At 43.0% G+C, this 13,287-nt stretch overlaps 1 protein-coding gene across 1 annotated transcript in view; it reads left to right on the forward strand.

Annotated features, from left to right (window-relative positions):
• The window catches only part of Ptprb (protein tyrosine phosphatase receptor type B), a 101,696-nt gene that overhangs the window by 44,299 nt on the left and 44,110 nt on the right, over positions 1–13,287 (forward strand). The window contains exons 9-12 of the mRNA XM_032912622.1: positions 251–511; positions 6,273–6,539; positions 7,253–7,516; positions 12,838–13,101. Coding sequence (XP_032768513.1) covers positions 251–511; positions 6,273–6,539; positions 7,253–7,516; positions 12,838–13,101 — 1,056 coding nt within the window. The remainder of the gene's footprint in view (positions 1–250; positions 512–6,272; positions 6,540–7,252; positions 7,517–12,837; positions 13,102–13,287) is intronic.

The raw sequence follows: 13,287 nt of genomic DNA on the forward strand, positions 1-13,287 counted from the left end.
GAGCAATAAATACTTCTCACTCCACTCAAATACTCAAGCATAGTCTATTCTTAGTTTTGTGGGTTGCGGGATTTTTAAAAATTATTTTCAAAACAATGGTCCACAAGAAGAGAGGAACTCTCAGGGCTAGAGTTGGGCACACCCAACTCCTGTAGAGCCCAGAACGGATAGAAAAGAGTAGCTCTCTGAAGACTACTAATGGTTGTGACTGAATCAGTGACCCCAAGTCTCGACTGATTTATTTCCTCAGTCCCCCTGGCTGTCCTCCAACTTCGGATCAAACAGGCTAACGAAACCTCACTGGGCATCACATGGCGGGCCCCTCTCGGCGAATGGGAGAAGTACACCATTTCACTGATGGACAGAGAGCTCTTTGTCATCCACAAGTCGCTCTCCAAAGACGCCAAAGAGTACACTTTTACCAACCTGATGCCTGGACGAAATTACAAGGCCACCGTCACGAGCATGAGTGGAGATCTGAAGCAGTCAGCTTCAATCCAAGGAAGAACAGGTAATGGCGTTCACAGACTTTACATTCCCCAATGGTCTAGCCACAGGAATTTGCAGACACCCGTCAGGTGCCCACCAAGCCTATTGTGTACTTGGCAGGACATTATGGACCCTTCTATTTACTTCCTGTTTTACCAAGTTTCTCCTTCTGCTTAGGTGTATTTTACTCATCAACATACTTTAGAGAGTAACCTTGACGTGCAGTTCTGTCTGCAAAAGAGAATGAAGAGGTGGGACACAGTTGAGGACAGAGGTGTGGTAGAAAGTATTATTAATTATTTAAAAAAAGCAGGATATTTTATGTTAGCTGTAATTTCTAAAGGGAAGGAGGATACCAACATCAGGAGAAGGGAAATGTTGTCGTTCAGTGAGGGATGTGGGATCTATAGCACACTGAGAAAACTGGCTTTAGAAAGGAGAATTGATAATTTAACATCAGAGACAGTGGGGGGCGGGGCAGCTCATGAGTGCCCATGCCAGCAAGACAGACGCTATCTATGCTGAACCCTGCTCTTAGCGTTTCCCGGTGACGTAAGGAGCCACGCCCTCATCAAGACGGGCATTAGCCACGTATAAGCTCTGGATAGCCCGTATTGTCTTTCCTCCCTTCTTCAACTTTTTAAAATATGTGTAAGTGATTGTCTGTGTGTACATGCGTGTACATGTGTGTGTACATGCGTGTACTATTATGAGTGTGCCTGGTGCCCATGGTGCCAGAGGAGAATGTGCTGCCCCCGGGACTGGAGTTAGGAAGAGGTGCGAGCCGCCATGTGCATCCTAGGAAATAAACCCAGGTCGTCTGCAAAAGCAGCGAGGTTTGAACCGCTGATCGGTCTCTCCGGGCCTTTTACTTCTCCTGTGAGTTCTACTTCCCCCAAAATACAGTTCTGTGAAGCCGTCTTTCAGCTTACCGCCCGTTCGTCCTTTCTCCCTGAGTTTCAGAAGCTTCGCGTCAGCGAGTTCTCCTTCATCTGAAGGACGTTCTTTAAATTCTTTATTGAAAAAGTCCTGGGGACAAGCTCTCTCCGCTTTTGCTTGTTCCCCACCCCCCCCCCGGCGTGTCTTTTTGCAGCTCTCAGTTTTGCAAAGCGGTTTCCTATGTTTTTGCCATGTGCTGAGATATTTTCTATCAGGACACTGGGAATATTTTTTCTAGCTTCTCTGGCACTTACTGTCTCTGTTACAGCGCAGGCTTCCAGTGTAATTCTTGCTTTCCTGTGAGAAGCCTGCTCTATGCGCCCCTCCCCCCAGTTCTGCTGTCTCACGGGGACAATCTAGGTACAGACAGTCTTTTGCCCATTTTTTACCTGCGATTTCTCGGGATGTCTGTTCTTTCAGATTCGTGCCTTTTCTCCATCCTGCAAATTTTCAGCCATTAACTCTCCAGTTTTGCCTCTTGACTCTTTCCCACTCCCCACCTGTAACTCAGACACAACTGTGAATATTCGCTTCCTGGTGTGCAAACTGCTCGATTTCTTCAGCTGTTTGTTTCGGTCTCGTCTGTTAAAATCTCTTCTATTTTTCACATAGTCTCTGGTTTGTCTCCCAAGTCTGCGTATGTTCTTTTGTTCTTGGTTCAGTGTATACACACACACACACACACACACACACACACACTCACACTCACACAAGCTGAGCAAGTTCTATGACTGAGCTATATCCCAAGACCTTCGGACATGTTAACTGTACTCTTTTATGACTGAAATCTGAACTCTTCCGCGGTTAAAGGCTATTATCACCTGTTGATTTTTTATGGTGCCATTCGCTCCTGTTGCTCTATTTCTTTAAATGTTCCTCTTTTTTGCTATAGGCTTATATTTTATGAGAACTCCTTAAGGCTTTGTTTCAAGATGCACATCAGAAAGAATTTTCTTTTGATTCTTCCATGTACCCTGAACGCTGTCAACTCAGACCTGGCTTAACATAGTCAGTCAGTCTGAGGGTTTTTGAACACCCACATTTGTGGACCCCAGATGTAAGCACACGAAAAGTATCTCAAGGTTAAAAATTCCCAAGAAGGCTTGGGTCTTAGATCAGGGGCAGAGACTTTCCCAGCACAAATAAAGTCTATACACACACACACACACACACACACACACACACACACACACACATACACACACACACGGGCGCGCGTGTATGCATGCACGCATGCACATAAAATAACCATAAAGAAAATTGTTTTCTTCAGCAGATATTGAGAAGGCTTATAAGGATGGAGAGCAGAGGAGAATAAACTTGCGGGATGCAGTTCCGAGTAGGCTCAGCCGTCAGCTGCCCCGCCTGTGGTGTCTTACACTTTACCTCCCGTCTCCAGGATCTTGCTGCACTGTAAAGTCAAGGCCTGCGCTCATGTCTGTAGCAGCAGTTTGCTTCAGTAATCCAATGGCCTACCGCTCATTTACCCGCCTCCGAGAAGTCCTTACGTTCTTGACAATGTATCGCTCCATTTGCTTTTTATTTTCATCCAATACGCGGGATACGTTTATCGGGGTGATTTTCTCATGGTAATAATCTAGCATGCTGCTGGAAATGAAGGCCCGGGCATTGGTTCAGAGCTAACGTCCTCAGAGCTCCTTCTGTTCACATTGTTGGGCGATGTACTAAGCATGGTACAGCATTGTTTGACTTTGTAAGGAACTGTCGGTGTCTTTCCTACAGCAATTAAAACACTTTCCTTCTTATGCTTTGAGATGGGGCTCTCACTACGGGTGCCCAGGCTAGACTCAAACCTCTGGGTTCAAGGGATCTTTGGTCTAAGCCACCCTGTTAGGTGACTGGGACTATAGGCATTTGTCACCCTGCCCAGCTAGATTATATTTTTTTTTTTTTTTACACTTCTGTAAACAACGTATGAAAGCTCCAGGCAGCACTTGGCACTTACTGCCTGTCTATGTGCCTGTTTATTTTAAAGTTCAGCCATTCCAAGGAGGTGTGTTGTCAGAACCTCACGTCTCCTGGCGTCTCCTGGCTTGAGAACCTTTTCCTATGCCTGCTCACTGTCGCCTCCTTTCGGAAAGTTTGTGGTTGGATAGTTTGCTCATTGTTAGTTTTTTTTTTTTTTTTTTTTTTTAAAGATTTATTTATTTATTATATAGGTGCACTGTCGCTGTCTTCAGACACGCCAGAAGAGGGCATCGGATCTCATTACAGATGGTTGTGAGCCACCATGTGGTTGCTGGGATTTGAACTCAGGACCTCTGGAAGAGCAGTCAGTGCTCTTAACCACTGAGCCATCTCTCCAGTCCCCCATTGTTAGTTTTCTTAACAGTCTTGTATGCAAATGTGTGTGCGGTATGAATCTGAGAGCTCACGTGGAAGCGGGTACACTCACCCACGTGAGTGGCAGGGTGGAGTCCAGAGGTTAATGCTAGGATGTCATCCTTGGTCTGTTTCCCGCTCTTTTTAAATTTTAAGATTGTCTGTTGGTTTTCCTTTGTGAGTTTGTGGGCACACACACACCATGTGAGGGGATCACATGACAACTCCTGGAAGGCAGTGCACTCTCCTTGTACCACGAAAGTCTCTGGGATAAAACACAGTGCGTCTGACCTAGCAGCAGATACATTAACCCGCTGAGCTGCCTCGCCAGCCCACACCTGATTTTTAGAAGACAGGGCGTCTCCGTGAATCTGAAACTATGGCTTCAGCAGGACTGGCTGGCCAGAGAACGCCCAGGATCCTCTCCCTCAGCCCCCAGCACAGAGGTTACAGGCGCTCGAGTGCTTGAGTTCCAGGATGACCTCTTGGGTTCTTAGGCTTTGTTTAGCAAGCACATAACCCACTGAGCCATCTCTCCAGCCCAACAAACAAAGGTTTTGAGACTTCTTGACTTTTACACACAATTTAGAAATGCATATTGAAACACATGTCTTACGTGTGGCTCCCTGTTTTAAATGATTAAATCGCATGTTTTGGTTAGTAGTGGTACCTCATTTTGACATCTAAGAAGATCTCTCGAGGACCACGCTCTTGGCATCACACTTGAAACCTCTTTGCTTAACAAAGGGCCACAGAGACTCTTCCCTGGAAGACTTCTAACTTTAGGATTCATATGTGTATATGTGTATACATATAGTCTCATATATATATAAGCTTATATATAAAGATGGCTTTGTTTATATATAATATATAATAGACAATATATTTCTATATATATTTATATTATATATAATATTTTATAAACAAAATATATTTCTCTATATATAAGCTTATATATAAAGACAGCTTTGTTTATATAATCTATATTATAAACATAATATATCTCTATTCTAATAAAATTCTTCTATGATCTACTATATATACATATATATGAATAGATATATAGATTAGATTAGGTGTGTATGTATTCATTAATCTTTTTCTGGACTTCCAATTCTGATCTGTCCACTTACACGTCTGCCTGTCCTTTGCCGGTTTTATTCATACTGTCCTGCTTGCTGTAACTTTCTAGTAAACTTGGCTGTTTGTCCTCCATGTTTATGTAATTGGTGTGAGGGGTGATGTTTTTGTTTCATTTTGCTTTTCCTGTTTGACAGTTGTAGTTCCTTTATTTCTCATATAAAAGTTTAATCGGAGTTAGTTCTCCTGAACTACATATGGTATAATTTTTAGTGAATATATTCGCATCTTAACCTGAAAGTTAATGAGCTTTGAGGAGCTCTGATTATTGTAAGTTTAAGGAAGGATCACACAGAGAATCCAGCATCAACCTCAGTATCTGTGGTCACTAACAGATGTGTTAGACACACCCATAGCTGATAGTTAGAAGGTCACAGGCTTAGGGCTGAGAAAGCCCTGGCTCGGATATCTGGATGTCAAGCTGTGGTGTAAACTAAAAAGCATATATTCTCTGATCTTTGGATTTCTCATTAGTAAAGGAAATCAACTTCACAGACACTTTTTAAAAAAAATTTTTATGTATATGAGTACACTGTCACTGTCTTCAGACACACCAGAAGAGAACATCAGATCCCATGACAGATGGTTGTGAGCCACCATGTGGTTGCTGGGAATTGAACTCAGGACCTCTGGAAGAGCAGTCAGTGCTCTTAACCGCTGAGCCATCTCTCTAGCCTTACACTTTTGAGTAGTAGATAATCTGACCTCTAAAATGTCTCCTGCTCTAACCGAAAGGTAGCAGGCACTCTTTACTTGTTATGATTACCAATACTGGAGTTTATATATTCCATAGCACATATTATTATGGGACACTCAGAATCGATAACAGTACCCCTTTGGAGGACTCACTCATAAAGAAATGACCAGCTTGCTGGTCCATAACCTAACCGCCAGCTTGAAGGAATATCCTGTCCCCATCCTGAAACAGCTGTTGGCTTGAGGGGATGGTGCGGTCTTTCTGTTCTTGTGGAATAAGTATGGATGGAATCATATTAAATAAAACGTTCTTTAAAGCATCCGCCTTTACTATGCGAAACTCAAAGCCAAAGCTTGTTTATAAGCTTCACATCTCATTGCAGACCTGAACTGACTTTGACTAACTGAAAGCTGTCGTGTAAGCAGCTGTTTAAAGTGGCTGAACCCTGGAGAGAAGGAGCAAGTGCTTCAAGAAACAGGGTGAAAGGCTCAAGGCAAAACCACACAAAACACGTTGTTGTTGTTGTTGTTGTCGTCGTCGTCGTCGTCGTCGTCGTTGTTATCATTTGCAGCTCTTTAATCTGTCTCCATTTTGACCCCTCATCCTTGCACTGCCTTGGATGACTAAACGTGACGTGTTTTGTCTTCTCTCTACTGCACTTCAGTGCCTGCCCAAGTGACTGACTTGGAGGTCAGCAACCAAGGGATGACCAGTAGTCTGTTCACTGACTGGACAAAGGCGTTAGGAGATGTAGAGTTCTACCAAGTTTTACTGATCCATGAAAATGTGGTCGTCAAAAACGAGAGTGTCTCCAGTGACTCCAGCTGGTACAGCTTCCGAGCTCTGAGATCCGGCAGCCTCTACTCCGTGGTGGTGACCACGGTGAGCGGAGGGATTCCTTCCCGGCAGGTGGTGGCGGAAGGAAGAACAGGTAAGAAGTGCAGATAGATGTCTGTGACCTGCAGCATTGATCTCTAACGGATATAAACAGATGATAATTCTAACATCCAAAAGAGGGTTTGCCCAGTCAGTCACAGCTTTCTCGGCCCAGTCTCCTGGGACAGGCTCCCAGCATGCACTTTTAGCCTGTGGCCACTAGAGGGCAGAAAACGCTTTACAAAGGGACAGCAGGGCCTCCCTCTGTGCTTTCTATTAAACTCGCCAGAAATCAAAAACTTGATCACAAGAAAGTCAAAATTATCACAGAATCTAAGTGCTTCAGAAAAATCCACGGAATGGCTTTCCATTACCCTCAACTATCTTTGTTTTGGTTGGGGGTTTTTGTTGCTGTAGTTTGTTCGTTTGGGGTGAGTTTGGTTCAAACTGATTAATTTTTGTTCGCTTTCCTACTGGGACCCTCACATAAAATACCTCTGAAAACACCCCTCACCCAGAATCCCCATAAAGTCTCGGTGGTGGCGTGTGCAGGTTATGAGGCACCTAAAAGCCCTCCTTGTGTTTTCCTTCATTAGCCTTCTGATGAAAGAGAGTTTATCTTTCCAAAGTCACTTGGGATCCTGGTACCCCCTTAACTCAATCAACTCAGCTCTCCCAGAGCCCGGTTTTTATTGGGTACAATAGTTAACTCCAACTTTTGCTTGTGTTTTCTTCGACGACTTTCTTCCCCCTGATTTGAACCCACAGTCCCGTCCAGCGTGAGTGGAGTGACAGTCAACAATTCTGGCCGGAATGATTACCTCAGCGTTTCCTGGCTGCCGGCGCCTGGAGAAGTGGATCACTACGTGGTGACTCTGTCCCACGACAGCAAGGTGGTTCAGTCCCACACCACTGCCAAATCTGCCAGCGAGTGTTCTTTCAGCTCCCTCACCCCAGGCCGCCTCTACAATGTGACCATAACCACCAACAGCGGCAATTATGAAAGTCACTCCTTCAGCGAAGAACGGACAGGTAAGGATTACGAGGGTACAGGGTTCCTCAGAGCCCAGGGTGGCCCTGGACGTCAAAGGCTTGTAATGATCCTGGATAAAAGACCGTTAAAGTCACAGAACAGCCCTGGGGACTTTCTATTTTGACTGAAGAGACTCTATACCTGAGTAGATGTTACATTTACAGGAAGATTTCCATAGCTTTCATAGTTGGGAATATATATATATATGTACATATATATACATATATACATATATATATAATATTTCTGTTTAGAGAGTGCTTTTTGGCTACTGGAATATGGGCTCACACATATTAACTAATTAATCCTTGCATATTCCTTATGATAGGCACCATTATTCCCATTTTACAGATTAGGAAACCAAGTCTGAAGATGGTTGAGTCATGTGCCCAATTTTTGTCCCTGTCAAGCAGCCAGGAAGTTTTAGATCTTGGTCTTAAACTCAGCTCTGTTCCATTCCATACTTCCCAAAATATGTGATGGTCAAGACGATGGTGTGTTCTTTGAACACCAGGTAAAAATGTGACCCTTTATAGTTCCTAGACTAGGGAGCACAGCTCTTAGCCGATGACCGCCGGGTCTTTGATGGACTAGAAAGAACTAGATATAGAGAACCACCATTTTCCCATACGTTCGTGCCTTCTTTCTGGGGTTCACATCTGAACTTTCTGCTTAACGCTGACGTCAGTTCTCTGTCGAATCTTTCCCACTAGACTCTGGGGTCATTCTTGCATATGAAACTGTCCTTTTTCATATAGGACAATGATGTCACCCCGGTAGTGAGCTTAGATGCCGGGGCTGAGCAGGTGCTTGGTAGCTCCTGGTAGAAGAAATCATCCAGACTCTAGAAACATCGTAAACCCCTGAAGCCGTGAGGAGTAAAAAAGGGTTGGCAGTTTCTTCTTATGTTTATCTTTAGTATTTTTCAATTATATGTGTCTTCCTGTGGATGTTTGCATGTGAGCACAGGGGCTTGTGGAGTCTAGAAGAGGGTATCCATGCCCTGGGGCTGGAGTTGTGGGTGGTGGTGAGCCGGCTGCTGTGGGTGCCAGGAACGGAACTCAGGTCCTCGGTAAGAGCAGGAGGCATTCTAAACCGCTTAGCCTGCACTGCAGCCCCTGAATCTTTGAGGAGAAACAGCATGGCTTTCTATCGGGTCTCACACCCGGACCTGTGTCCTCTCTTCCCAATTAAGAAACCCCTGCTTACATTGCTCCAGAATAGTGGCATCGAAATGGACCTCCATCTTCTGATTTGGGGGCTGGTGAAGATCCCAGAAACAAAGTGTGGCTTTCCCAAGGTCGCACGTCCGAACTGTGCCAGAGTCCAGGCATTGTGTCCACCACACTTACATGCACTGACCGGGAGCAGAGATATCTATCTGTCAATTAACCTAAGGTTTAATTACACTGACAATTACAGTCATGACTTAGATCAGAAATGCCGATTCTCACTTCCAGAGTGATCGTATGTCAGAGCACCATGCTGATCAACTCTGGGTCTGAAACCGACTAGAACTTAAGGCTATGCCTCCTAACTGCTAACCTACAACTTCCCACCCACCACCTCATTAGCATTTCCTGTCCACATGACTCTAATATGGCAGGGCCTTTTGCTAAGATTTCCCCAAGTGCGAGAAAAGCTATTTTCTGCTCAAAGCAGCATCGTGACTCTTTCCCCAGCGTGAACTCGGATTTGGTACTTGACTGACAGAGGCCAATGGCTCTAACCGAGAACCCGTGTCTGAGCTGTTGTCCTGCTGATTTGGGCCGAGTGTCTCAAGGCTCCTTAACTTTGCGAACGCTCTCCTCCATTTGGGTGAGCAGACCAACGTTTCTAATCCTGTGTCACGTCCGCCCGCCGTGCATTAAAGCGGTTCTCACAAATGACTTCCAGCCCCACCTGGAGAGCCCCTTATTGACCTGGCTACTTCTTCCTACAGTAATTGCTCTGCCTTCAGTAAATGGCTTAGATCACTGACCATTCGTGGTCCGCACGCACAGTGCCATTTCAGGATTTCCCATCTCTGCGGTGGCTAAATACTAACAGAGCTGTAATTGGTTTCAGGTAAAGACCTGGTTTTGTTCCAGACCTGTGATGTACCACATTCTAATGTAAACCTGGTCCGTGAATGTAATCCAACAAGAGATATTAATATTGCAGCCTGTGTAAAAGCCTCCTGGGAAAATAGAGTCTAGGTGCCAAAATGATGGGTTTCTGGCTGTTTTGATTTGGGAGAAAGTAGAAGAAAAGGACACGGGCTTGGCATATGCCAGAGCAGACATCCTGTGACGTAAACCAAACTCCTACAGGCCTAGAGGTGTTCAAAGGAGCTAAAAAAGACAGCTAATTGGAGCCGGGGCTTAGTGCTCTGGATCAAGTATGGAGCTCCCTGCAATGCTTCTTCCTGTGGGTATCCATGGCTGGTCCTCGTCAGCTAGAAACAGACCCTGTAGCCAGGGAGAGAGCTCAGTCAATACAATGGCTGCCACACAAGCATGGGGGCCTAAGTGTGGATCCCCAGCACCCACATAGAAGCCTGGCATGGTGACTCACATCTGTACCAGTAGCACATTGGGTCTGGGCTGGGGAAGACAGACAAACAGCTAAGAGACCATTGGCCAGACAGCCCATCAGCACCGACGAGATCTAGGTTTGGTTAGAAAACTGAACCTTTCCCAGAAACTAAGGAAAAGAACAATCAAGGAAGATGTCAGTCTCAGACTCTCTGTTTACATGCACACACACATGCACACACACATACACACACACACACTCACACTCATACACATGCCACATACACACACTCACATATATACCCATTCACACACCACACATACACACTCCATATGCCGTGTAATATGTATATACACTACACACACACACTCACTCACTCACATACATACCACCTACATACACACCACATGCACTCACACATACATACACACATACACACACACACTCACATACATACCACATACATATATACCACATGCACTCACACATACACAAACACACTCACACTCTCACATACATACCACATACATACACACCACATGCACTCACACATACACAAACACACTCACACTCTCACATACATACCACATACATACACACCACATGCACTCACACATACACACATACTCACACACATGCCACCATATACATACTCACATATACACACTCACATACCACACATACATATTCCATATGCCATGTAATATGTATATACACTACACACACACATTCATACTCACATACATACCACATACACACCACATGAACCCACACATACCACACACACACACACATATACACACTCACACACCACACATACACACTCCATATGCCGTGTAATATGTATATACACTCCACACACACAAGAGAGAGAAAACTTGTAATTTATTACTGAATCAAAATTCAGCCCTAAATTGAAAACTAGACCATCCTTAATATCAGAACTGCTTCATTTTGCAGTGTTCCTGGTAAAATCCATTTTCTCGCTCCTGGAGAAGGAAAAAACGTCAGCCTATGGAGTCATTCGTTTATATATCTACTAGAAGGAGCCTCAGGTTTACAAAATAGCGTTAGTCATAATTTTTGCTTCAAAAAAGCATGCATCAATTGACACTTTGATTTTTCTAGGCATCTAGCTAGTAATTTTTACAAATTTAAAATGGCATGAGAAACTGCCTAAAATAAAAGCTAACTAGGACTTTGACAACGATCCGTATCAGTCACATGGTGCCTGGCTGACTAATCCATCCCACGATAGCCAACTTCTCTACTCGTCAGACTCCTCTCTTCCTTGCATTGCCTGACTTATGTGCAGTCCGGCCATAATAGGGTTTTAATTTTTCAGTTGTTTTAACATAAGAAGTCATTTTATGCTTGTAAGAAGTAGGTAATCTTTCAGGGACTTGAATTTTCGCAGTTATCACTATGTTGCTTAGATCCACTCGCAGTTCATATTTTGATATTAAAAGCAAGATCCCCAAATGTTTGTGTTTTGAGTTAATAAGAATTAATAGTGAGAAGTGTGTGTGTGTAATATCTCATTGTATATGTACAACAGTTCATTACCTGACCTCTGTGGAAGGACATGATAGACACTCTCTCATAGCTCCCTGTGTCTGTTTTATGTTTTGCCAAAGAAATGCAAAATACCATTGCATTGGGGTCTGAATTTAAGATTCTTTCATGACTAGTAACTCAGAACATCTCTTTATATATGCACTCATACATGTTTATATATGCACTCATACATGTTTACATATGTACTCATACATTTTTATGTATATATTCATGCATGTTTATATATTCACACATACATATTTATATATTTACTCATACATGTTTATATATGCACTCATTCATGTTTACATTTGTGCTCATACATGTTTATATATGCACTCATTCATGTTTACATTTGTGCTCATACATGTTTATATATGCACTCATACATGTTTACATATGTACTCATACATTTTTATGTATATATTTATACATGTTTATATATTTACACATACATATTTATATATTTACTCATACATGTTTATATATGCACTCATTCATGTTTACATATGTGCTCATACATGTTTATATATGCACTCATACATGTTTACATATGTACTCATACATTTTTATGTATATATTCATACATGTTTATATATTCACACATACATATTTATATATTTACTCATACATGTTTATATATGCACTCATTCATGTTTACATATGTGCTCATACATGTTTATATATGTACTCATACATGTTTACATATGTACTCGTACATTTTATGTATATATTCATACATGTTTATATATTCACACATACATATTTATATATTTACTCATACATGTTTATATATGCACTCATTCATGTTTACATATGTGCTCATACATGTTTATATATGCACTCATACATGTTTATATCTGTGCTCATACATTTGTATACATGTTTACCTTTTTCCTTTTATTGTACTTTTCTTGATAACTTGAGTAAGCAAAGTGTGCTGTGATCATTAATATCAGCACCATCTTTCGTATTAGGTGCTGGTCATTATGGTTAATATTCCATCTTATAAGATACATCTGTTTGTCATTTGTTAGATTAGAATACGGGTTTGTTGGGTTTTTTTCTCAAAAGATCATTTTAAGTAACATAACCATCTTTCCCCTCCTGGTGTGGAGGTCTGAGGTTTATCTTTTAAAGGCATATGATAAAAAGTAGTGTCTTCATTTTACTGTCTCGGGCATCTGTGTCATCTGTGAACAACTGCTCTCCCCGAGTCACGGAAGCTTTACTTCTCTCTTTTCAGTGCCTGACAAAGTCCAGGGAATAAGTGTTAGCAACTCTGCCAGAAGTGACTACTTAAAGGTGTCCTGGGTCCATGCCACTGGAGACTTTGACCACTATGAGGTCACCATCAAAAACAGAGACAGCTTCATTCAAACCAAAAGCATCCCCAAGTCAGAAAATGAGTGTGTGTTTGCTCGGCTCGTCCCCGGACGCCTGTACAGCATCACCGTCACTACAAAGAGTGGACAATATGAAGCCAGTGAACAAGGGACGGGGAGAACAAGTAAGTGGGTGTGGGCGGACATGTGGGTAGCTGGACAGGAAGGCCATTGAGCATCTTCACGTAAACCCTGGGTTTTCTCTGTTTCCTGATTAGTCACTTATAGTCCCAATAACTCTCACCTGCGGCTTGCCTCGTTCATGACAGACAATTATAGGTCGTTTATTGGTAGATAAAAGCAAGTACAGT

Source organism: Rattus rattus, chromosome 1, assembly GCF_011064425.1.
Source record: "Rattus rattus isolate New Zealand chromosome 1, Rrattus_CSIRO_v1, whole genome shotgun sequence".
Classification (NCBI taxonomy): domain Eukaryota; kingdom Metazoa; phylum Chordata; class Mammalia; order Rodentia; family Muridae; genus Rattus; species Rattus rattus.